The 23,595-nt window shown below is 62.0% G+C and overlaps 1 protein-coding gene across 2 annotated transcripts; it reads right to left on the bottom strand.

Moving 5' to 3' along the window:
• Positions 1-5,068: 5,068 nt before the first annotated feature.
• Positions 5,069-17,807, bottom strand: FGFRL1 (fibroblast growth factor receptor like 1). Of its 2 annotated transcripts, XM_036991560.2 has the most exons (7): positions 17,521-17,805; positions 16,932-17,026; positions 8,348-8,620; positions 7,264-7,344; positions 6,876-7,157; positions 6,448-6,801; positions 5,069-6,244 (listed from the first exon to the last, which is right to left on the bottom strand). In XM_036991560.2, the coding sequence occupies exons 2-7, from the start codon at positions 17,008-17,010 to the stop codon at positions 5,796-5,798; spliced, it is 1,518 nt and encodes a 505-aa protein (XP_036847455.2). In that variant the 5' UTR covers positions 17,011-17,026; positions 17,521-17,805; the 3' UTR covers positions 5,069-5,795. The 2 variants fall into 2 exon arrangements, with proteins under 2 accessions (XP_036847455.2, XP_036847468.2); XM_036991573.2 differs by lacking the exon at positions 7,264-7,344 and having other exon boundaries at positions 17,521-17,807.
• Positions 17,808-23,595: the final 5,788 nt, after the last annotated feature.

Below are 23,595 nucleotides of genomic sequence, written 5' to 3'. Positions count from 1 at the left end.
CCAGACTCCCCACTCCTCCTCACGACTGGGGATGGGCACCGGCCCCTCCGGCCAGCTGTTGGCAGCTGTCACCACCTGCCGGCCCAGGGCCAGATGCCTGGCGGCTGTCGCAGGGAGTGGGGGGATGTGCAGCTGCTGGGTAGAGGGGAGCCTCGGAGCCCCCCTTACCTGGGGCTGTGGCAGACCCTTCAGTGGAGGCCCACCCTGGCCAGCCCCAGGTGTGTGTCTCAGCCCTGCCACAGGGCACCGTGGGTCTCCACCCCACCCTCTCAGGCATGGCCCTGGTGGGGTGCCTGCCCCCAGGCCAGTGTGGGCCCTCCCCCAGGCTCGGCAGCAGGTGGCTGGCGGGCTCCCGGAGAGCCACGCACAGTTCCGTGGGCCCCTCTACAGCCCCGAGGGGCAGTGAGGTGGGACCCTGAGTCAGCCTCCGGGGTGGCCCAAAGCCTTCCTGCCCAGCAGAAAGGCCCCACTAGGCCTGACCGACGTCAGGAGTGGGGGACGCTGCATGTGCTCAGCCCATGACCCCAGGAAGCTGCCGGCTCCTGGGCCTGATCCAAACATGCTGTCTTGTCAGCCCCAAACAAATGCCAGAGTCAAGGCCCCACCAGAGGGCCCAGAGAGCACCCTGAGCACACGGGTGCCGAGGGTCCCTGACCCAGGGCTCGCCCTACCCTGAGCGTGTGGGATGTGTGCTGGCAGGGCCCCGCCACCCACCCACCCCCAGGCTGCCTGGCCCTGCTGGCAGCCGCCACGTGGTGACGGGCACCTAAGCTGGGCTAGGGCAAGTTCTGCCTGGAATTGGCATTGTCAGGGGGCATGAGCAGCTGACCAGGGTGCAGGAGGCCACAGGGTCTGGTCAGCCTGCTGCCCCGCAGAGACACATTGTGGGGTGGGGGCCCTGGACCCCCCAGGGAGGACCCCAGGCTGTCCAGGCAGCAGGGAAGATTGAGTCGGTGAGGCCAGAACAAGCCATCAGGAGGCGGCTGACCCGGGGCTCCCCTGTGGTGACCCCTGGGTGGTCTCCAAGACAGCCCAGCAGAGGCAGAGCCCGCCTCCAGAGTTCCGGCCCGAGATCTGGGCTAGGGCCACTGAAGTATGTGGGTCTGTGTGGGCCAACCCACCCTGCACAGACAGGAGCAGCCCAGAGGTCAGGGCGGGCATGGGGTGTGGACACCCCAGATGGGACTGAGGGTTGGATTAGGCTGGAGGGAACAGCGGGACCTCCACAGGGCTGGCAGGCGAGGGACTCGGTGCTAGAGAACAGCAATGCTCGAAGTGCGGTCCCAGCACGGACCTAGGGACAGTACGCCCAGGGACTGTACATGACCAGTCAGCCTGGGGGCCCGACCTACAGCCCAGGTCCTGCTGGGCCAGTGCACATGACAGTGACCCCAGCTGTCCGAGGGGCCTGGATGGGTGTCCCCTGGGGACAGTCTCACCAGGTGGGGGATATCCTCTGTGCCCAGAGTCCAAGCCCACTCGGAGCCCCATGCAGGCATGGAGGTACCGCAGCAGGAGGGCTCCCAGCAAAACCCACCTCACAGGTCCTGCCTGCCCTCCTGCCTGGCCACTCCAAGCCAGGTCCACTTCTGGGTCACAAGGGCTCAGCCAGCATGGCGTGCCCAGCTAGGGCTTTCTCTCAGCACCCAGACAGCCTAGGGTGGAACACCCCTCAGAGACAGTGGTGTGAACCCTAAAAATAAACACTGGACCCTGGGATGCCAGATCCCCACGAGCACCCCTGATCTCGGGCTTCCCCCATCCCGTCCCAGGTTCCCCCGGCCTGTCCTGAGAGGGCTCAGCCCAGCCAGGGCCCATGGCTGTGTGGGCCAGGCACATGTGGAGGTCAGCGCAGGGCTGGGGGGAGCCCCCAGCGCCAGCTTCACCCCTGCACTGCCCAGGCCCAGCCCCTCTGCTTGACAAGCAGGCCCAGGCACCACCCACCGGGCACCGCAGGGCTCTGGTCGGCCCTGGCCCCTGGGAACCCACAAGCTTCTCAGACCAGATGTCGGTGCCAAGTGAGGGACTTCTGCACATTGCAGCCCACCCAGGAGTCCAGCTCCCAGGCTCAGCCCTGTGGGAGTCCTGCTCCGTGACCCACCTCCCAGCTCCCCGCCCACAGGCCACATGTCCCTGTGCGGCCCAGCCCGGTTGCCTGAGCCTGGCAAGGTCATCCCAGAGTGCTCAGCACTCGCCCCTCCCGAGCCTGGTCCCTGCAGCACCGCCTGGAGGGTGGGCAGCCCTTGGCCTCACTCGAGAGTCCAAGCCGAGGCTGCGCCCCGCAAAGTGCCCGTCCTGTGTCCTGGTCACACGTCCCAAGTTCCTGCCATCTTTCCGGTGTCCCACACTCCGCATTACTGTCCCAGGCCCCCTTGTCTGGCCCTGGGACAAGGCTCTGATCTCCTGCCAGTCCCTCCCAGCCCAAGGCCTGTTGGGGTGGGGGGGAGTGCCCCACGTCCCTGCATCCTCAGACTCTTGTCACGCGGCCCCTTTTCCCCAGGCATCAGCCTCAGGCCCCCCCTCAGGGACAGCTGTGACACCCCACAGATACCTCTTTGAAGCCAGAAGGGCTGGGCAGCAGGCGGGCGGGCGGGGTGTCACACTCGAGGGTGTCAGAGCCTGGGCTGCCTTTCAAGTTCGCTGGGCTTCAAGGGAACCAGCTCAGACGGTCCAGGAGAGGATCAAGGAGGGATCACTGGCCTGGCGGCACCTGCGACAATCCCTGGCACTCCCTCCAAGGACACTGGAGGCTCCTTCCCCGTCCCCACCCATGTGGCCCTGGGATAACTGGGGACACCGCTGGGCACTGCCTCCAGACTGGGACCCCCGGCCGCACCCAGGCCCAGCCTCCACACAGGGAGCCCCACAGAGCTGGCGTTTCTGCTGCCAGTGGTCCCTGCAGCATTGGCAGCCGCCAGCTAGCCTGTCTGCCTGGGGCTGAGGGCACTTCAGCGGCTGCTCTTGGTGCACGTGGAGGGGCAGGGAAGCCCCGGGCATGGCCCCACCACCGCACCCCTCGCTGTGTGCCTCTGGACGCCTCCTCCTCCTCCCCAACCCCATCCTCCCAGCCCATCAGTGGGGTGCTGCCCGCAGGCCCACACCCTCATCCCCAGGGCTGCCACCCCCAGCACCCTCTGCACCCAGCCTGGGAGCCCAAAGCAGGGCAGGAAGCCCTCGGAGACAGAGCAGGGGCAGGTGGCAGGTGGGGATGGGCAGAGAAGCCAAGCTTCACAAGAGGCCTGGCCTGCCCGCTGCCCGCCAGTCAGCGAGGCCATCCGGAGGGCTGGCTACACACACCTCCATCCTGGGACTCAAAACGGGGCCTCACAGTGGGGCCCGCTGCTGAGGTGGCGGGGTGGCATGTGGGCACTGGAACTGCCAGGGGTCATGGTAGGGTCAAGCAGAAAACAGCCCGGGGACAGCAGAGGTGGGGACTCCCAGCTGCAGACCAGGGGGCTGCAGGGGGCACGGGGCGCTGACCCCGCCAGGCTGTCCCTGGAGGGGCCCATGGAGACCGAGGGCAGGAGGCAGAAGCTGCAGCAGCAGGAGCGGGGCTCCGGGGCGGCCGGCAGCTCCTCAAGGTGGGGCGTCGGTCTGTCTTCCGGAGGGCCCCCTGCCCAGCCAGCACCCCAATATGCTCACAGACTGACCAGCCCAACAATGACCCTCCAGACACCTGAAAGGGCCCTCAGCGGGGAGCCCAGAGCCGCTGGGCCCAGAGGACCAGGACCCCGCCCCCGTGGCCAGGTGGTTAGCCTCCCAGGCCTCCTGGGGCGGATGGGGGGCAGGCCCCATGAAAGCCACGGGGGAACAGCTCTGACCCCAGGCTCAGGACAGGGCGGTTCCAGAGGCTTTGGGAGGTTCCAGGCACTGCCCCTTGGCCCTTTTCTGGTGGAGAGGGCAGCTGTCCCCTGGGGCCTGGCAACAGTCACCCCCACCAGAGCCCACCTCACTCCCCACGGCCCCCACGCCAAGATTGAAGCCCAGTCAGCTGTACCTGTGCAGCCTGGCCCATCTGGGGAACACATCCGGCCACTTGCTGAGGGCTGCCTCGGTCCCCACTTTCCCGTGGCCCCTGAGCAGGGCTTCCCACAGCAGGGCCAGGCACCCCATTGCATCTGTGTGGGTGGCATCCGTCACTGGCCAAAGGCTTCTGCCCCTGGAGTCTGGGCCACCCAGGGGCCTTCCCTCAGAGGCTGGCCCCTGCCTTCCTGGGGACAGCAGTGGGGGGACACTGAGGACGGAGGACCCAGCCTGCACTGTAGAGGGGCCCAGTGGGGAGGGGTAGAGGGCCTACCCCTGCCGCAGCCCCTGGACCCCAGCAGGGCTCGCCCCTCCCACCTGGCCTTCTGCGGCCCCTGGGCTTCTGTGCGGCACGCCAGACAGCTAGACTCACACCTGTTGGCTTGTTGCCCTTTCCCGAGAGAGTCCAGAGCCCCCTAGCCAGAGGCAGCCTGGCCATTCCGTGCTGGCCGAGCAGTCAGGGCCTCCATTTGCCTATCTGGAGATGGGGACCACTTCTCACAACCCAGGAGTGGCTGGAAGCCCTCCAGGGGTGCCTTGCACACAGCAGGCCCCCAGATGGAGGTGACAAGGGGGCTTCAGCTCTCCAAGGCCAGCCCACCTGGATCCCCAGAACGGGGACGGGGGAAGCGCAGCCCTGCACTGAGAACTGCAGGGGCCACATGGCACGGGAGGGGCCCGGGGACGACCCCCGGTCTGGGTACGTGGACAGGCCATCCAGGAAGGCGTCCACAGGGGGCGGGGGCAGGGCTCCAGACATGGCTGCCGGTGATGGGCCCTGAGGGCCCAGGTGTCACTGCAGAGCCTTAGGCCCAGTGACGGGACTCCTGGGGGCCTTCTTTGCTCCTGGTTCAGGAGGCCAAAGTATGGGTACACACGTGTGCACCCATAAACCTGTATAGAACACAGGCTCACACACCTGTACAGACACAGCCCCGCACACACACCTGCACGCAAACCTAGGTCTCCCCACACATACACTGGCACACAGATGAAGGCCATGTGCATGCACACACACAAAACGCCAGCTTAGAGGAAAAGGATGCACATTTTCTTGTTTAACAAAATAAATTAAATATAGGAAGCTTCAGCTCAAACTCTGTATAAAATTAGAGGTCTGGGGCCACCATGGACAGTGGAGTGATGGGTACCTGGCCCCAAGGTGGACATCAGCATGGCCACAAGGCCAGTAGGTCCTGAGCCCGAGGAGGGGCCAGGTCTCTGTGGCCCAGCCCCCATTCCATCATTATTACCTTAATTTCTCAAATATAAATATCAAGGGCCCCTTCTCCCTGGCAGTGGGAAGCCACATGGGGCAGGGGTCACCCCCAGCCAAGTTCCAGCCCCTCAGGGAGAGGTCTGGGACTTCTACATCTGGCACCCTGGCCCAGGCTGCCAGCGGACCCCCCCAGACAGTGGGTGGCCTGAGCAGGGTCCTCGCAGGGCAGGGCAGGGTGGGAAGGTCAGGGTCCACAGCGCCAGGGTGCCTCCCAGACAACCCGCCAGGCCAGGCTGGGGTGTAACCACGGTCCCCGTGAAACCCTCTCCAGGCCAGGCAATTCCTTCATCAACCAGCCACGGCTACGTGGCCACTAACACAGGCCCTCCTAAGGCCGCTCAGTCTGAGCACGTCCGTGTGTATAACTGCACACGCACACCTGTGGCATGTCTGTGTGTCTGTGTGCATGACTGCGCACGCATGTCCGATGTGCGCCTCGTGGGCCCTACCTCCCGCCTGGGCCCAGCCCCCGCCCCACGCAGCCCACAGCGGCCTAGCACTGGCAATGGGGATGCTGGTGCTGGTGGGCCTTGCCCTCCACGTGTGAGTGTGTGTGCGTGTGTGTGTGCGTGTGTGTGTGCACATCTGTGTAGAGTCTGGGGTAAAGCTTGGGGCCAGCAGGCGAGCCTGGGCTCAGAAGGTGCTGGGGGGCTGCCGGGGGCCCAAGCTCCTCGCAAAGACCCACAGCAGGGGCGGTGCTGAGGGCAGCTGGTGCGGGCGGGTCCTTGTCCCCACCGCGGTCGCGGGCCGTGGCAGGCAGGCGGTGTGCGGGCATGGCAGGGGCAGACGCAGGCGCACATGGCTTCTTCTTCGCCTGGCAGAGCCACAGGAGCACAGTGCCCAGGATGAAGACGGCACCAGCCGGGATGCCGATGGCCACGGGCCATGGAAGGCTAGTGGTCGAGGACGAAGCAGCCACAGGTGGCCCCGGTGGCTTTGGGTCTATGGGAGAAGCCAAGAAAGGAGGTAGGCAGAATGCCCCCATAGAGCCCAGGAGCGTCTGCAGGAGGCCAGCGTGAACCTGGTCATGGCAGAGGCTGGGGGGCTGGGGTTGGGAGGTCCTAGCAGGGCAAGGGCAGGTCCTGGCCAGGTGAGGGGGACGGGGCCAGCAGGGGTGGGGGGAGGAGCAGGTCCCACCCACCCACCTGGCAGCACCGTGAGGAAGGCGCTGCGGAAGCTGTAGCCCATGGTGTTGGCGCCCAGGCAAATGTACATGCCCGCATCGTCCTGGCGGGCACGGGGGATGAGCAGCTTGTTGAGGTAGGAGCCGTCTGGCCGGGACCACACATCACCCGTGGGCAGCACCACGAACTTCTGGCCACCCACGTCGATGGTGGAGTTGTAGCGGCCCTCAGCGCCATACTCCACTCGCTTCAGCCACTGGATCACTGGCTTCACGTCACTGCGCACTTTACACTGGAAGGACGTCGTGCCCCCAAAGTCCACCGTCGTGTTCACCGGGTGCGTGCCCGTGAGGACAGGTTTGGAGCGTGTCCGCTCTGTGCAGAGACACCGCATGTAGGCGCAGCCCCTGGGTATTCCCCAGCCCTCCACCCCTTGGTCCCACACTCACGGATCACGTCCACCTTGTAGGTGGCATTGATGGCGCCCACGCGGTTAGACACACGGCACGTGTACTTGCCACTGTCCTCAGGGCGCAGATTCTTCAGGCTCAGCGTCCACTTCTTCCTGTGCTCACTGGCTTCTGGGCGCGCCAAGGCCTGGTCATCCTTCATCCACATGATGTCAGGGCGTGGGTGCCCGCTGGCCACGCATTTGAGCCGCACGGAGCTGCCCACAGGCCGGGCAATCACCCGGCGTCTCATCTTGGACGGCTGCGTGAAGCGGGGCCGTGCTGCGGGGCGGGAGTGGCACAGCGGTCAGCGGGGGCCAAGAGGGCCGGGCCCACTCAGCGGGGGCCAAGAGGGCCGGGCCCACCCACCCGAGGGGCTGATGCTCACCCCACCGCCTGCTGGCTGGGTCCTCCTGGCCCCCTGAGGACCCGTCCTGGCCTGGGCTCTCCCTTCCTGGGCTGGTATCATCTGCGGAGGGGAGGACACATGAGAGGGGCCCTCGCCCCTGGCCCGGCTGGGAAAGCCCTAAACGCAGGGGAGCCACGGGTACACGCCCCATCTCAGAAGCCCAGACAGCTGAGCAAAAGCTGCCGCCCAGCCCACTCCCGGGGTGCAGGTGACCCTGACAGGCGCGGGTGGGGCCAGAAAGCCGGCCCCCTACCCTGGCTCCGGGGGGTCTGCAGGGCCCAGAGGAGGAGGGGCTCAGGCACAGCCAGCAGCTGCAGTAACCCTAGCTCACATCAAGGGGCCGAGGGCTTGGTGAGCTGACGTGGCTCACATACCACCAGGCCGTCCTCCCCTGTGAAAGGCTGGGGGACACCCACCACGTTCCCACTCCACAGCCTCGAGAAGGCCCATGGGCCGGCCGGGGGGGAAGGGGTGCTCAGGACTGCTCCCTCCCCAGGACAGCCGTCACCTGCGCCATGAGCCAAGCCCAGGCCCCGGCCAGGCTGTCTCAGGCCCCACGAGGCCCGGGGAGGGGGTAGGCTGGGTCAGGCTGCTTTGGGGTGTGGGCCAGCATAGCTGCCAGGGAGCCTGCCCCGATGGACCCATCCCAGGAGCCGCTGAGGGAGGGCCAGGCGCCACTGCCTGGTGTCAGGAGCGGAGGGCGGTCAACAAGCCAGGCCCCAGTGCAGAACGGGGTCCTTCACTTCCTGGTGGCCTCTCTGGACTCAAAAACCGGAGGCCAAGGCCACCGGACCAAGGTCAAGGCCAACCCATCTGCCCTTGGGTGGGACCACCACCCTAAGAGCCCCCATACCTACTTTTGTTACGCCCCAGGCAGCCTGGGCCCCAGGTCAGCAGAACCTTTGGGGAGGAAGGGGCCCTGAGGTGCAGTCTGAGAAGGGGGGCCCAGGCTGGGGTCGGTAGCAGGCAGCATGCCATTCTGCTGTGGGGGTCTCACAGGGAGGTCTGCCTGGGGCTACGCTGGCCCGGCCCGGCCGCCCGCCCTGGCTCAGCCTTCACTAACCCATCACGATGAGAGTGTAGTTGACGCTGAGGCTGCCAAAGCCATTGGTGGCCTTGCACACATAGGCGCCTGCGTCCTCCCGCTCGACCTCCTTCACCTTCAGCCCCTGGGGCAGCACACGGAAGCGGCTCCAGCCGCCGTGGATTGTGCGGCCATCCTTGGTCCACATGGTCAGTGGTGGCGGGTCCCCCTCCACAGGGCACAGCAGCCGTACAGTGCGGCCCAGCCGGGCCACCTGCCGTGGGACCACCTTGTCCGCCATCCTTGGGGGGCCTGCAGTTGGTCAGAGGGCACAGTCAGGGAGAAGGCTCTGGCAGGCGTCCAGGGGCTGAGTGGGAGCCTGGGGGAGTGGCTGTTCTTGCCGGTCCCTGCCCAGGACCCCACCACATACACCTGCCCACACAGGCAGGGGGCCCCCACCCAGCACACAGCCACGGGCGCTCCCCCAGGCCTGTAGCATGCCAGCCCATGTCCACTGAGCTCCACTCCTGTCCACATCCTCAGCCATACCACGTGCCTCACAGGACCCAGAGCACAAGGGACCCGGGCAGCTCACTGGGACACAGGTCCCCAGCAGGGGAATGGCCACTCGGTCTCTGGCAGGCCACCCACATGTCTGGGCACATGTGCATGTGTGTCCGTGTGCCACACACACAGGGTACATATCTGGGGCCACGTGGTGCCTGCACGTGTGGGCTGTATCTGGGGGGCATGCCTCAAGGCCCTGGGGTCAGAGGACAGGGCTGGATGTGCAGGGCCCAGGTACAGCTCCTGGTCATTGCTCTCCACAGAAGCCCAACTTGGCTGAGGCTTGGTGCCCCTCACTGCAAGAAGAAACCCGCCCCCATCTGCTCCAGCACAGGAAGGCTTGGGGCCTCCAAGGTTGAGTGCAGAGACAGTAGGGGTTGGAGGGCGCTGAGTGGCGGGCGGGCTGGGAAGGACTAGGCCATCTGGCCAAGCCAACCCCCAGGCCTGGGCTGCTCTGCAGCTCCTACACCATGCACAGCCATGAGGGGCACTGGGCTCTTGGGGCCACCACCACTGCAGCCCCGTCACCAGCAGAGGCAGCCACAGGCACCCGCACACACTCTGCAGGGGCCGGGCTGGCCCCGCTCGGAGACCCTGCTCTCCGACCGGCAGCAGTTTCCACCACTGCAGCCACCACAGGCGGGGAGGGTAGAGACCTGCGTCCTGGCCACACGCAGGTGCCAGGGGGCAGAGATGGCTCCGAGATGGTCTTGCTACAGAGTCTGAGGGAGGCATGTGTTTTTAATAACCAGCTGGTATTTCTCTGACATGCAACCATCAGCCAGTCACGCTGCCAGCCAGCGTGGCCAAGGGCTTCTGTGGCCCCCAGATTCAAGCAGCAGCTTTGGCTTGTCATCTCCCACCTCCCAGGGGCCCTCGCAGAGCACAGAGCCCCCCACCACCTCCGCCTGGGGCCGCTGGGGAGGGGAGCAGCAGCTGGTCCGTCCTCGGATGGAGGGAGCTGAAGGCCAGGGTGCAGGCTTCTCTGGGGCCCCCAGGCCCTGCTCCCAGCCGCGCTCTCCCAGCCCTGCTGGGGGGGGGCACCTGACACAGCCAACAGGAAGGGTGGGGTCGGGGCATGTGGAGAGGGGCTTTTACCAGCTGCCCTCCCCGAGCTCTCGCCCACACCTGCTGGGTCCCCCACCACCAAGCACCCCCTGCCAAGAAGCAAGCCCGCTCTCCAGCCCTTTGGGGACCCCCACTTCTCTGCCTCTGCTCAGGTTCCCCCATCCGACTGTGTGGCTCGGAGACAGTGCGCCATAGGTTCGGGCCAGCGCTGGGGTCCCAGTCAGCCACCTCCTCAGCACCCCTGACCTCCGGAAGGGGCAAGAAGAGCAGGGGGTCCTAAGGCCCTAATTACTCTGTGGTGTACAGGCCCCCAGCTCCTACCCAGCTCACGGTCGGCGGGGCTGCAGGGCCCACAGACAAGCCCAGGATCCCCGCCTTACTTCCACACAGACCCTGTCCACCACCTGTCGCTGCTTGGAATTCCACCATTCCCAGGGGCCTCCCAGGCTGCAGGACAGAGGGCACCCACAGCCCACTCAATGCCCTGGGGCTCCCAGGCTGACACCTGGGCACACACAGACCCACGCAAGCACCCAGACTGCGCAGGCTGGCAGCAGTGCCCAGGCCAAGGGGTCGGCCCCCCACTGCTGGGGCTCTGCCTGTCCCAACCCCATCCTGGAGGGCACAACTCGGGGCTGGTTCCACACCCACACCCTGAATGAACTACCTCGGTGGCAGACAAAGGACTGGCCTCACTGCGCTGGGGGATCACCTCCATCCCTGCCCCTCCCAAAAGCCAGCAGAGAGAACCTGAGGGGCGGGGGCACCTCCCGGGTGGCGGGCACTACAGGCCCACAGTAGGAGAGGTCAGGACCCCCTCAGTCACGTGGGGAGGAGCTCCATGGGAGGCCAGATAGGCCGGAAGCATGGCCCCAGGCCGGCCTGGGGGCAGTGCAGGGGACAGGCAGGCCTGGCTGGAGCCAGCCTTATCCTAAAGCAAACAGCTCCCCCGCTCCCATGCAGCTACACACACCCTACCCCAGGCTCCGCCAGACCCTCACGCCAGGCCAGGCCTCTGCAGAGACCCCAGTAGGCCCATCGGCAGGAGGCCCATCCTCCCACCCCCGCCCCAGATTCCTGGGAATTTTGGCCACCAGCGCGGCGGCCACAGCTCTATATTTAGCCTGGGAAATACAAATCCCCATTGTTCCACCTGGACAGGGCAGCCAACCTACCCAGCCGTGGGGAAACTGAGGCAGGAGCTGAGGCCCACAGGCACCTGCAGGGAGGAGGAGGCAGCCAGTTCCGGTCCCGGCCTAGGAGGAGAGCCTGGCAGCTCCAGGTGGTCACTGTGATGGCAGCACCTGGGCCTTCTCCTGCGTTCCTCCACACAGCCTCAAGCTCCTCTCCGTGAGCACCTCCTCCAGGGAGTCCCCCACCCTGTACACACTCTAAGCGACAGCCCTGGGAATTCTGGGCACAGGTAAGAGGTGCAGACAGCCACATGGACAGGGGACTGAAATAGGAGTAAACAGAGGCTGGGGCAGGGTCTCCCCCCTCAGTGAGAGGGCTGAACATGGAGACGACCAACAGGAAGGGAGCCACCTCCCTGCTCTCCTCCCGTCCAGCTGTGAAACATGGCCAGGGAAAGGGGTTCTGCGAGGGGCCTGGGTGTCTGAAGGGCCCCACACAGCCCCCCATAGCTCAGGTGTCCCCCAGATGCTGCCCCCGACACACAGGTTGTCCTCCAATCCCCAGGTTCACACACCCCAACACAGTTGCAAAATCTGCCACTCTGGGACACAGACCATCTCTGAGCACCTGAGACCCCCAGGCCCACATCCCCTCGCTCCACTTGGCTGGGAGCACTGCACCCCCAGACTCAGCAAAGATTCAGCTGTGACCCCAGGTGGTGCCTCCCCACCCCAGTGGGCCCAGGGAGGGCTGAGGGGCAGGGGGCTGCAACAGACTCTGTGCCGGCTGCCTTCCTGAAACGCCCTCAGGAGAGCCAAGCCCCAGCTCTGTTCAGCCTGCAGGGCCTGGCTGTGGGGCATCCCAGGATGCTCGTGAGCCTGACCTGCTGACCCCTGCTCCCTTCACATGGACTTGGATGACACACGGCCCCTCCTCCAGCTGCCACGCACCAGGGGCCAGTGGGGGCTACAGAGGCACCTGGTAGTCTCAGGCCTCCTGCCACAGCAGCACCTCCACCCCAACACACCCACCCTCTGCAGCTGGGGACAGGTGTGCAGGAGCAGGTAGTCAGCTCCCTCCCCAGCAGGCCCTGCAAAGCCAGTCCTTCCCAGCCTAGATGTTCTGTGGCCAGGGACGGGGGCATCAGGCTAACTGCATTGGAACTGGCTATGGAGTGAGGGTGGCCAGCAAGGAGCCAGGGACCTGCTGGTCCCCAACCACCCCTAAGTGGCTTGGGGGAGTGGCTCAAAGGACAGTGGGGGGCCCTGGTCAGAGGGCAGATCTCAGGGCAGGGAAGTGGCAGGTCCTGGGCCAGGCAGGGTAGGTGGGTACTCCCTGGGGGAGACCCATGGTATTGGCCCAGGGTGAGGGCACTGGCACAGGGGCGGGCTAGCACCCCCCTAAAAGGCAGGGTCTGGGGGAGGGGCAGGAATCCCCTGATGGGGCTGCTGTCGGGGAGCTGCCTGGCCACCCAGCTGCACACCCACACACAGGCACACAGGCTCCTGCACCAGCCAGCCCAGGGCGGCCCCGGGGGCTGGACCACGGGATCTGAGGTGAAACTGGTAGGACCCGCAGGACAAGTGGTTGCCCCAGAAACCCATTCTCGGTGCAGCAAAGGGCAGCCTGACCCACTGATCAAGCCAACTGGCTGGAGCGTGGAGCCCGCCCACCACCCCCATGGGCACAGGCAAGCCAGTAGACTGGCAGGTGGACCCCTGGCTTCAGGACTCCTCGGCACCCCCACGGCACTCATGGGGGTATTGCCCGGAGGAACTCCACTGAAGTGGCCGGCAACCAGAGCAGCAGCCAGACCCAGCACCACGAGACCCGCTCGGGCTCAGTGGGCCAGCCAGGATGGCCACACGCCATGTCCAGATCCTGCAGGGTCCACCAGGCTCCAAGCTGACCCCTGCTGCCACCCTGCCCACGTCTGCCCCCCAACCCCCACTCATGTCACTTACCTGGAACTCAGGTCCTCCCTCCTGGCTCCCACCCCAGCTGCCAAAGAACCCAGGAGGCCCCTGCCCACTGAGGCCTCCGTGGAATGTTGGCACTGCACTCAAGAGGACAGGGTAACACCCCTTGCCCACCACCCCTGTAGGCCCTGACCCAGGCATCCATGTCACCTGGGGAGAGTGACAAGGACATTTCTTCAGCCTAGAAGTCCTGGGCTACAGGTGGGGCATTTAGACAGAACCGATGCTCTGCCCACACTGGCAGTCAGACCCACCTAGCACTCCCATGCCAGAGGGGCACCCCCGCCCACAGCAGGCCAAGCCCAGGCCTGAGGGCAGGAGCCCTGGGCAAGCCAGAGGGCTCTGTGCAGGCTGCTGTAGCTGTGGCGGAGCCGTGAGGCATCAGAGCCCAGTGCCACCCCAGCTCCCTCACCCGCCTGCCGCCCCAGGCCTCATTATTCACTCAGCCACTCCACCACACAGCATGTGTAAATTGCTCACGAAATAAACTGGCCTAGCAAGAAGAAAAGCAATTGTTTCTTGCCAGGATGGAAAGCCCTGGGTGTCAGCAGCCCTGAGGCTGGGGCACTCTCCCTGCCCCAGCAGCCCCAGACACTTCGGAGACGCTCCTGCAACCCCACTACCAGGCTGTTCCCGCACAGGAGCCAGCCTGTGTGCGTGAGGAGCATGCAACATCTCCCGCTGTCTGCCAGCCCCCAGGCCCCGCCCCAGCCCCTCAGTGGAAGAATGGGGTTCAGAGGCTCACTGGGAAAGGCTGGCTGCACTGCCCAGCTGCAAAAGCCCCCCAGGACACTGCCAGCCCCTCCTACCTAGAACCCCCAGCCGACCAGGCCCTCGGCCCAGTCCTGGCCCATCTCTGCTCATGGCCCCCAGTTTGGCTACACCAAGGAGGCAGAGGCCACTGGATGTCCGTCCTGGCCCAGGTGAGCTGCTCACCTCTGCCCACCCTTTGCCCCCACACAGAGGCCTTTCCTTCCTCACCCGACCAGCACCCACGTCTCCTGCAAAGCCCGCTCTGGCCTGGTCCATGAGGCTCCAGCCTCACTTTCTCCTGGCTTTCCTGGGCTGCGGCCCCCCAGGCCAGCACAGCAGTCCCTCCTCTCCTTGAGCAGCCTGGCTGGGATCCCCAGGCTTGGCCAGGGGCACCTGGCAACCCCCACTTGGAAGAAGGGACAGCACGCAGGGTGGAGTGGCAGCACTGGGTAAGGCATCTCTGGGTCTGGGGAAAGTGGCTTGAGCACACCTTCCCCTCCAGGTGCTGACCTTGCCCACTGAGGCTGTAACTGGGCAGAATGGGGCCACGGTCACCAGGCAAGACACAGAACAGGGTCAAAGAGGCCACCGTGGACAGTACCCCATGGGTGGGTGGCCAGCAGCAAGGGCTCCCGCTGTGGGGCCACAGACCACCTCACCCAGCACTGTCAGCAATGCCTGAGCCCAGGACCCACCAAGCCAGCGGTGGAGGCCACGTCTGGGGAAAAACCAACATTTCCCTTGCTAGGGCTGGCGCTGGGCAGGAGTCGGAGGCCCATTGATTCCCACATAATGGAGAGGGAGCCTGCGGCAGGCCCAGCCAAAGGCAGCTTTGTCCAGGGCTCGCCCCTCCCCGCGGAAAGGGACAGTGATTTACTTTCCCTTCCAGGATCAGGGCCTGAGATGTAAACGGGGCAGCTGGCCCGCATCCCCACCTCCAAGCTCCGGGACCCAGCTCCCGCACGTCTACTTCAGCCAGCCCCACGCTGGTCAGCCGCCACCCAGAGGGGCCTGCAGGAGGTGGGTGGCCCCCTGCAGCTTGGCTGGAGGCTCAGGTCAGTGAGCCCACGCGCACACCACCATGGCCATCCTGACAGCCGCGCACCTTCCCACTGAACTGCACACACAGCAGGCTCTTTCCCCACACAGCCCTGCAAGGAGGGCGGCCCCAAATGGCACCATCCCAGTGGGGCCAGCCCCCAGCCCCTGGGGCCAGCGCTCAGCTCACTCAGGGCAGGCTGGCCAGTCTAGAGAATAGGGAACTGGCCTCAAGGGCTAGGCTGATCAGAGACCCATCCATGGTGCTATCCTGGGAAAGTTCAAATGTGGCGCTGCTCAGAAAACCCCTCAAATGACTTCTGAAGTTTTTTGTGGAAGGTGTTTTTTCTGAACCTCTCAAGTTTCCACTGTGAGAGAAATAAAATGGAAATGGAGACAGCCAAATCCTATTCTTCCTCAAATTTGAGAAAACAGTTTAAGACAAACCCCAAGATTGTGAAACTTCGTGAAGGAGGCTTAAACCGTAATGAGTCGAGATAGGAGATTCCAGAAACGGTGACACCACGGAAATGGCCAGAGAACAGTCCACTCTGCCTGGCTGCTGGCCGAAGGAAGGCCCACACTCGGCCACCCAGCCGCCAAGCGGGGGCCCAGAGAGGCCTCCCCAGGTCAGGAGCCGCCCCACTGGAAGCCAGGGCTCAGCTCCCTGCGCCCACGGCCCTTGCCACACAGAGCCAGGGCTAGGGGCCAGGGCGGGACACCAGGCACAGCCCCAAGGCCACAGCCAAGGGGGACAGAAGGAGGCAGAGCTCCCCGCCCCCCCCCCGGGCTCCCAGCACCAAGGCAGGCCCTTCTGCCGGCCATCCGCACTGCCACCACCATCCGCCACATCTCGGGCTCCAGCCAGTGACCCTGCGGGGCAACGGCCTCCAGAGCCTCTTTGGCTGAGTGGCCAGAGGACAGGCAGGTGTGGGAATGGGGGAGTCCAAGCAGATAAAAGAGGAATCAGAGCCACAGCCGCTGGCTGCGGGGAGGGCCCTACTGGGCATGACCTAAGGCCTGGCCATGCCCAGGCAGCCCCCACCCTCAAGCCAGAGGGCCAGCCGGGTGGGGGTGGGGGAGTACCATGGCATGAAGCCCACCTGGGCCGCCGCCCGCCACCCAACACCCGAACATGGCCATATAAGGCCAGGTTGTACTTGGTGCGCCCGCGGGCAGTGGGGGAGGGGTGCAAGGCCTTAGAGGACTGGTGGACAGGGCAGGGACAGTCCTGAGGGTCAACACACCCAAGGGCCGGCCTGGACACAGAACACAGAGGGCAGGAGTCCACGGGCACCCATCACCCACCACCCGTCAGCTGAGGATGTCCTCCACTAGGGTTGGGTGTGGGGGCCAGGGTCCCTTGGGCACCAGCCCAGGCCTGCCTGCTTGGGTATCAGGTGTGTGACACACACCGGAGAGACATAGTGTGTGGCCCCCAGAAGGTGGTCTTTGAGGTCTACCTTGAGACAGCCGCTGTCCTGGCCCCTGTGCCGTGCGGCAATATCAAGCTCTGAGGCCTCAGCCCCCATTCCCTACCCTGGGCAGGCCCAGGGCACAGGACTGGGCCATGAATCCCAGACACCAAGGATGTCCCCATGGTCCCCACCCTCACCATTGGGAGTATCTCTGAAGGTTCCTGGGGGCCTAACTGGATTCACTGTAGCCAAACAGCCCACCCCCCAGGAATCCACAGGATGACCAGCTGCCTTCGACCGCAGGTCCATGTGTGTCCTGAGGGGAACTGGTGCCAGAGCCCACCCTGCCAGCACGCGTGGGGCCTGCAGGTGGGGGGGGGCACCCCGCGTGTGGCCTGCGGGTGGGTGGGAGGCACCCCGTGGGTGCTGGGGGCCTTGCCTATGGGGCCCTGCGGGTGAGCGGGGGGGGCACCCCGTGGGTTCTGGGGGGCCCTGTGGGTCGGTGGGGGGTACCCCGTGTGGGGCCTGCAATGAACGGGGTCACCCCGTGGGTGCTGGGAGCCCTGCGGGTGGGCCACCCCGTGGGCCTGCGGGAGAGGTCGGGCGCGCGCCGCTGAACTGGGACAGGGTTCAGGGCCGGGAGGAAAGGGGCGGCCCGGGACTCACCTCGCGCGGCGACGGCCTGCGGGAGGGCCCCCAGCAGCAGCGGCGGCAGGAAGAGCAGCAGCGCGGGGCGCGGCGCCATCTCGGCCAGCGCGGACCTGGGGATGTCGGTGCGGTCACTGGCGCGGGGGTGGGAAGGGGGGAGGGTCGCCGCCTCCGGCCTGCGCGCGCTCCGGGCGGAGGAAGCGGCGGGGAGCCCGTGGGCATCAAAGGCAGACAAAGGGTTCACACTAATTACAGGCCGCCCCCGCCGCCCCCGCCGCCCCCGGCTCGCACACCGTCTGGATTCCTGGCGCTTGTAATCGGCCCTGCCCGCGGGACACACAACAGCAGCGGCCGCGCAGATAATCGCCTGCGCCATTAGCGGACAAATTTGCGCTGGGGGCGCCCAAGTGGGGCGCAGGGCGGGGGCGGGGCGCGAGCAGGACCGGGGGCTGGGCGTGCGGCGACGGTGCGTGCGTGCGTCCCGCGACCTCGCTCCCGGGGGTCGCAGTCTGGGACCCGGACCCTCCCGGCCCGCGCCCGGGACCCGGCCCCGGTCCCCACCCGCGCCAGTCGGCCCGGGGTCGCGGGCGCGTGCGGAGGGGCTCACCTCGGCGGGACTTGAGGACGGCGGGGCTCAGGGTCGGGCCCGCGGGGCGCGCTGCGCGGTCATCGCTGCCCCGGGCACCGCACCCCGCCGCCCCGCGCCCCCGGGCCCGGCCACGGGACCGGGCGGCGCTACCTGGCGCGGGCGCTCGGGTGGGGCCGGGCCGGGCCGGGGTCCGGGGACGGCGCAGCGGCGGGGTCGGGGCCGGGGGCCGGGGTCCCGGGGCTGCAGGCCGAGGGGCCCAGGGCGCCGCGCCGCGAGGCGTCCTTCCCTGCGGGGCTTTGTCAACTCTCCCGGAGCGAGCGCCGAGCCCGCCGCGCGCCCCGCCCCGGCACAACTTCCCGCCAATCGGCAGGCCCCGTCCCGCCCCGTCCCAAACTTTGCCCCAATCAGCGCGCAACCGCCCCCCCCTCCGGGCTCCGGGCCTTAACCCTCGCGGTGCGGGCGGCCCAGGGGCGCGGCGGCTCCCTGGGGCGCCGCCCCGCCCCCAGCCGGCTCCAGACCACCGCCCCGCCCTCGTTCCACGGCGCCCCTCCCCAGCCTCGCTGATACCCCGCCGGCCCCGGCCCTGCGCACCGCTAGGTGCTGCGGTCCTCGGCCCGCACCTGATCCGCTCGCGCCCGTACCAGAGGCCCCAACCTCAGGGCACCCCCCCGCACCCTCAAGGCCGGCCGTGGACAGCCCCACGACCCCCTGAACTCTGGCTAGCCCCGGCCCAACCCAGAAGGAGCCAACTGGACGGCCGTGGGGCGCTTCCGGCTCTCGAGATGCGCGCCCCGGAGCCGTTATGAGCAGAGGGGAGATCCAAGAAGCCGCTTCGGCCTCAAGAGCCTCCGGGAGGGGGTGCAGGTCTCAGGTGACGCGAAGCACAGAGGTCCTGCCCCAGCGCCCCAGATTACCTGGCGCCCTTGACTGAGGGCAGTTATGTCCCCATGGCCCACCTAGTGATGGTGATCAAGACACTAACAATAACAGGGAACACACGCAGTGCCTCCGTTAATCCCCACAACCAGGCAGTCTTCTTACAGTCACCTGGTGCTGATGAAGAAATGCAGGTACAGAGAAGGCAGGTAATTTAGCCAAGATTTCCCAACCAGCATTTGGCATGTCCAGGAGTGAAGCCTTGCTGGGGTGTCCAGCTCTCCTGCAGTTCTTTCTCCACACTGCCCCACTGCCCTGCTCAGCGCCTGCACACAGTGGTTGCCATGCTCCCCCACTGCCACCCACCAGGTCTCCACCCCACACCCCACAATCTTCTTTGGTCCCAACAACTGGGTCAGGCTCCCACTCCACCGTCACTTCACTTGGATCAAGAATCATCATTTTAAAACACAACCTGATCCTTCTGTGGCTCCCTTGGGACCCAAACAGACCCCACAACCTTGAGGCCCTGGATTCCTGTGTCCACCCCACCCCCACCCCCCACTGACCCCAACCCCGCCACCAGCTCTGGCCAAATTCCAGCTTCCTGTGCCCCATGCAGCACCCTCTCCATCCTCTCTGGACCTTTGTGCATGTTGTTCCCTTAGGAGCCCTGCCTGGAACAGCCTGTCTCCTCTCAGGAACCCCCTCTTCCAGGAAGCCTTTCAGGGAAGACAACTGGAGAGGTCTTGCAGACCAGTGTCCCCAGAGCAGAGGAGAACTAGGGGAGAGGGGGAGAGAGTTTGGGGCCCATTACAGCCCAGGCTGGTCACCCTTCCCAAGCCTGTAAGAAAGGAGGTTCCCAATTCTGTCTCTGGGGCAGTGTGGGTACCTTGTGAGTGGGTGGAGGTGAGCCCAGCCCCCCAGCCCTGTCTTTCCTGCCCCTGGCTGAAGGCTGGAGGGTGGGCCTGAGTAGTCCTCTGGCACTTGGAGTCAAGAAGTGCAGGAAGGAAGCCAGGATGGTGGGCTTGGCGTCTGGGTCACAAATAGGTGCTGGAGACAAAATGGGCAGGTGGTGGAGAGATCCTGGGCTGCCAAGCTCCGGACTTCGAGGACAGGTATATGAGGAGGCACCACTGGAGCGTGAAGAGCGCCGACAGGTGTGCAGGCTGCCAAGGGCAGGTGTGTGAAAAGGCGGCTCTGAAGTGGGGGATGTCAGAAACAGGAAGTGGGCCCAGGGCGAGGTGTGAGGGACAAGGTGGGAGGAGGGGAGGGGTCACGAGCCGGTGAGAGGGCCCAGGTGGGGGCGGCCGTTCAGGCAGGCGGGCGAGGAGGCGTGGCCGCCAAGGTAAGTGTGTCAGCAGGAAGGGGTGCACCCACTGCGCGGGACGCGCTGCCCCCTGGCGGAGGCGCGGGGCGGGGCGGCCCCGAGGGCGTTCGGCCCCTCCCGCCCGCTGCGGAGACGGAGACCCGTTCCGCCTCTAGACCTGAGCGCCCAGCCAGCCAAGGCTGCTTCCCTGGGAAGCCGCAGCCCCTTCATGACAACTGGGCCGTAATACGGAGGCGATTCTAATCCTGCCCCTTTAAACTTGAGGTTTAGGGCAATTAGCTAACCTCTTGGTGTCAGTCCCATCTACAATCTGATCCCACAGAATTATCCCTGGGGTTGAACGACTTTCTGTCTGCCACCTGCTCCCACAGGTGAGCCCCAATAACTATTAATTTACTTTTCGTATGATCATCATTCAACCATGACAAACTGAGCCCTGGCTCTGTGCCGGGCTCTGTCCACAGCTAGAGCTTTGGGGTTCCACGAGGAGGATGTGCCCCAGCCCTCAGAGAGATGCCATCTTAATAGCAGGTGCAGGGACCACCAAGAAACGTGTCAGGTTTTGGAAAGTGCTTCGCAGGGAACTGAAGCCAGCTGATGTACAGGCCTCAGCTTCTGCTCCAGATGAAGGAACAGGAACCAGATTTACATGCTCTTGCCTGAAGCAGCTAATAAAAAGCAGAGAGAAATAGAAGTGAAAAGCAGCACCTGAGACAGCAGACATCCCACAAAGGCCAGTGATCCTTGAGAGATAGGAAACAAGTGAGGGGCACCCCACAATTGTCACTGCTTCCTATGTGGAGAGTTTCCAGGGCACAGTGCAGGGAGCGGAAACCCAGGCAATACCTGGAGAGGAAAGAGCTGCACAGAGAGGGAACCCCAGAGAAGTGCAGGGGTCATCCTTGAGGCCTCAGCTGACAGCATAAGAAGAGAAGAAGTCACTGGCCTGGGGAAGGAACCACCCACGAGGATCAGAACCCACACAGGTGGGATGGCGCTGGTGTCCAATAGCCAGAGCTGAGAACCTCATAATTCAGTGGGCATGGGTGGCAATAGGAAGAAGGGTCTTGATCAACCCAAGACTAAATGTAGTTCTGTTCTCCCCAAAAAAGCTTGAAAACAAGACCCTAAAGGGTCACAGTTTCCAAGTAACTTAACTGCATTCCAGGAACAAATGCAAGAATAGTTATAGGAATACAAAATGATCCAGTGTCCAAAAAGGTGGAATATACAGAGTGTGACATCAAACCAAAAATTATTAGACATGAGCAGAAGCAGGAAATTATAACCCATGTTAAGGGGAAAATCAATCAAAACTAACTCAGAAATAATAGAAGATAGAAGTAACGGGTGAGAACATCACACTCAACAGGGACTATCCATACACTCAAGATACAACAAGAAAGCTTGAATATGCTAAGTAGAGACATGGAATTTTTTAAAGCCTCAAATTGATTTCTAGTGATAAAAATTACAATGTCTGAGATAAAGAATACACTGAATAGGAAACTGCAAAAGAAAAAAATTAATGAACCTGAAGTCAGCAATAGAAACTATTCAAATGAAACACAGAGAAAAATGACTGGAAAAAAAATGATCCATGAGTTGTGGGGCAACTCCAAAGGGTGAAATACAAGTAAAATTGGGGTCCCCAGAGGAAAGGAGATAGAGGTGGAAAAGTAAAAATATCATAAGAAAATGGCCAGAATTTTTCCAAATGTAATGAAAAATATAAACCCACAGCTCCCCAAAGCTCAACAAAACAAGTACAAAGAACATGAAGGAAACTACACCAAAGTATGCACAACATTCATGGAGTGCTGACAAATAGTTATAAAGAGATTAGCTTAAAAGCATCCTGAGAAAAAAGACACATTTTGTACACAGGAGCAAAGGAAAGGTGGTTTTGTTTATGTCTTGTTGAATTAAAACAATGCAAACAAGAAAACAGAAAAGCAGTATCTTTAAAGTACTGAGTAAAGAAAACCTATCAACCTGTATTCTTTACCAGCAAAAATGTTGTTTGAAAACAAAGGTGAAATAAGGACTTTTTCATTCATGAGAAGCTGGAAGAATTAACTTCTAGCAGATCTATACAAGAAATGTTAAAAGACATCCTTTGAGCAGAAGGAAGATGGTAGCAGGTGGAAGCCTGAGTCACATGAAGAAATGAAGTAGAAACTGCATGACTAACTAAAAGAAATTTTTTTCTTATTACTTCAATCCTTTTAAAAGATAAATCAACTGTTTAAAGCAAAAATAACAGTACTGTGGAGCTTATGTCCTATGAAAAAATAAAACGTATGATCACAGCACAAGGGGTGGAGAAGTGGAAATATGAGATGATACAATATCACTTGACAGCACACACAGACTGAAAATGTACAGCATAAATATCAAAGCAGTCACTGACCTAGACTGACAAAGAAGAGTGAGTGAGGTAACACAGGAAACAGATGGAATACTTTAAAAAATAATAATAATAATCCAAAAGAAAGCAGAAAAAGAGGGAGAGAACAGATGAGATGAATAAAAGATAAATAGCAAGACGGTAGATTTAAAACCAACCCTATCAATAACTGCACTAAACATAAATGATCTAAACATCCCAGTTAAAAGGCAGAGGTCACCAGAGCAGGCAAAAAAAGCAAGATGCAGCCATATGCTGCCTATAGGGAACGGCTTCAAGCACAGACACAGATTGCTCAAAATGAAATGAGTGGGGAAAGATGTGCCATGCTCACACTGACCAGAAGAAACCTAGAGGGCTGTACTGACATCGAACCAAGGAGATTTCAGATCAAGAGTATTACTGGGGATAGAGAGAGTCAACTCATGACAAACTGGTCATCAGGAAGCATAAGGACATACGACCCTGAATGCACATGCACCTGACATGTAACAAAAGTCCATGAAGCAGACTGATCAGGGAAAATGGGTACATTTACAGAGATTCCAGCACTCTCCTCCCAATATACAATTCAACAAATAGACAGGAAATAATTAGGGATAGAGAAATACACTATCAACTAACTTGGCCTACTCAGTATTTATAGAACGAACCAACATTTTCTGGCCACAACTCTCAATATATTTAAAATAATCCAAGTCATTCAAAGAATGTTCTCTGACCACCTGGGAATTGTATTGGAAATCACTAACAGAATGATAATCTGGAAAATTCTCAAATAATTGCAAACCAAATAATCCACTCCTTAATTTCCCATGTATTAAAGAGGAAACCAAAAGGAAGATATAAAAATTACTTCGAACTGAATGGAAATGAAAAGACATCAAAAACTAAGTCCATGGGATGTCATATTTGAGAGGAATTTATAGTTACTGAATGCCTGCGTTAAAGAAGACAGTTCTCAAGTCAGTGACCTCAGCTTCCATCTAAAGAAACTAGAAATAAGAACAGGTGAAATGCAAAGTAAATACAGGAAAAAGTAAGAGGGGAAATAGTAAAGGTCAGATCAGAAATCAATGAGATAGAAACAGAAACAGCAGAGAAAAATCAATGAAACCAAAAGTCGGTTCTTTGGGAATATCAGTGTCTTACACTGGATCCAAAACAAGAAAGGAGGTACAGATGAAAAATGCCAGGGACAAGAGGTGACATCGCTACAGATTCTGCACGTATTAAAAGAGTAACAGGAGATATTATGATTAACTTTGTGTCAGGAAATCTGACCCCTTCTGATAAAATGGACAAATTCATTGAAAAACAGAAACCACCAAAGCTCACTCTAAAAGAAATCACCTGAATATATCTATTAAATAATTTGAATTTTTAATTAAAAACTTTCCCACAAGGAAAATACCAGACCCAGAGCATTTCACTGAGAAAGTCTACAAAATATTTGAGGGGGAAAAAACCTTTCTAC

Source organism: Manis javanica, chromosome 5, assembly GCF_040802235.1.
Source record: "Manis javanica isolate MJ-LG chromosome 5, MJ_LKY, whole genome shotgun sequence".
Classification (NCBI taxonomy): domain Eukaryota; kingdom Metazoa; phylum Chordata; class Mammalia; order Pholidota; family Manidae; genus Manis; species Manis javanica.
This window is presented reverse-complemented; position numbering and strand designations above follow the sequence as displayed.

Coding starts and splice junctions, on each gene's coding strand:
- FGFRL1 (XM_036991560.2), bottom strand. CDS start 17,010: ATGGCGCCGCGCCCCGCGCTGCTGCTCTTCCTGCCGCCGCTGCTGCTG. Junction 7,158..7,263: donor CCCAGCCAGCAGGCGGTGGG/GTGAGCATCAGC, acceptor CCCGCCCCGCAG/CACGGCCCCGCTTCACGCAG. Junction 6,245..6,447: donor CTTCCTCACGGTGCTGCCAG/GTGGGTGGGTGG, acceptor CTTCTCCCATAG/ACCCAAAGCCACCGGGGCCA.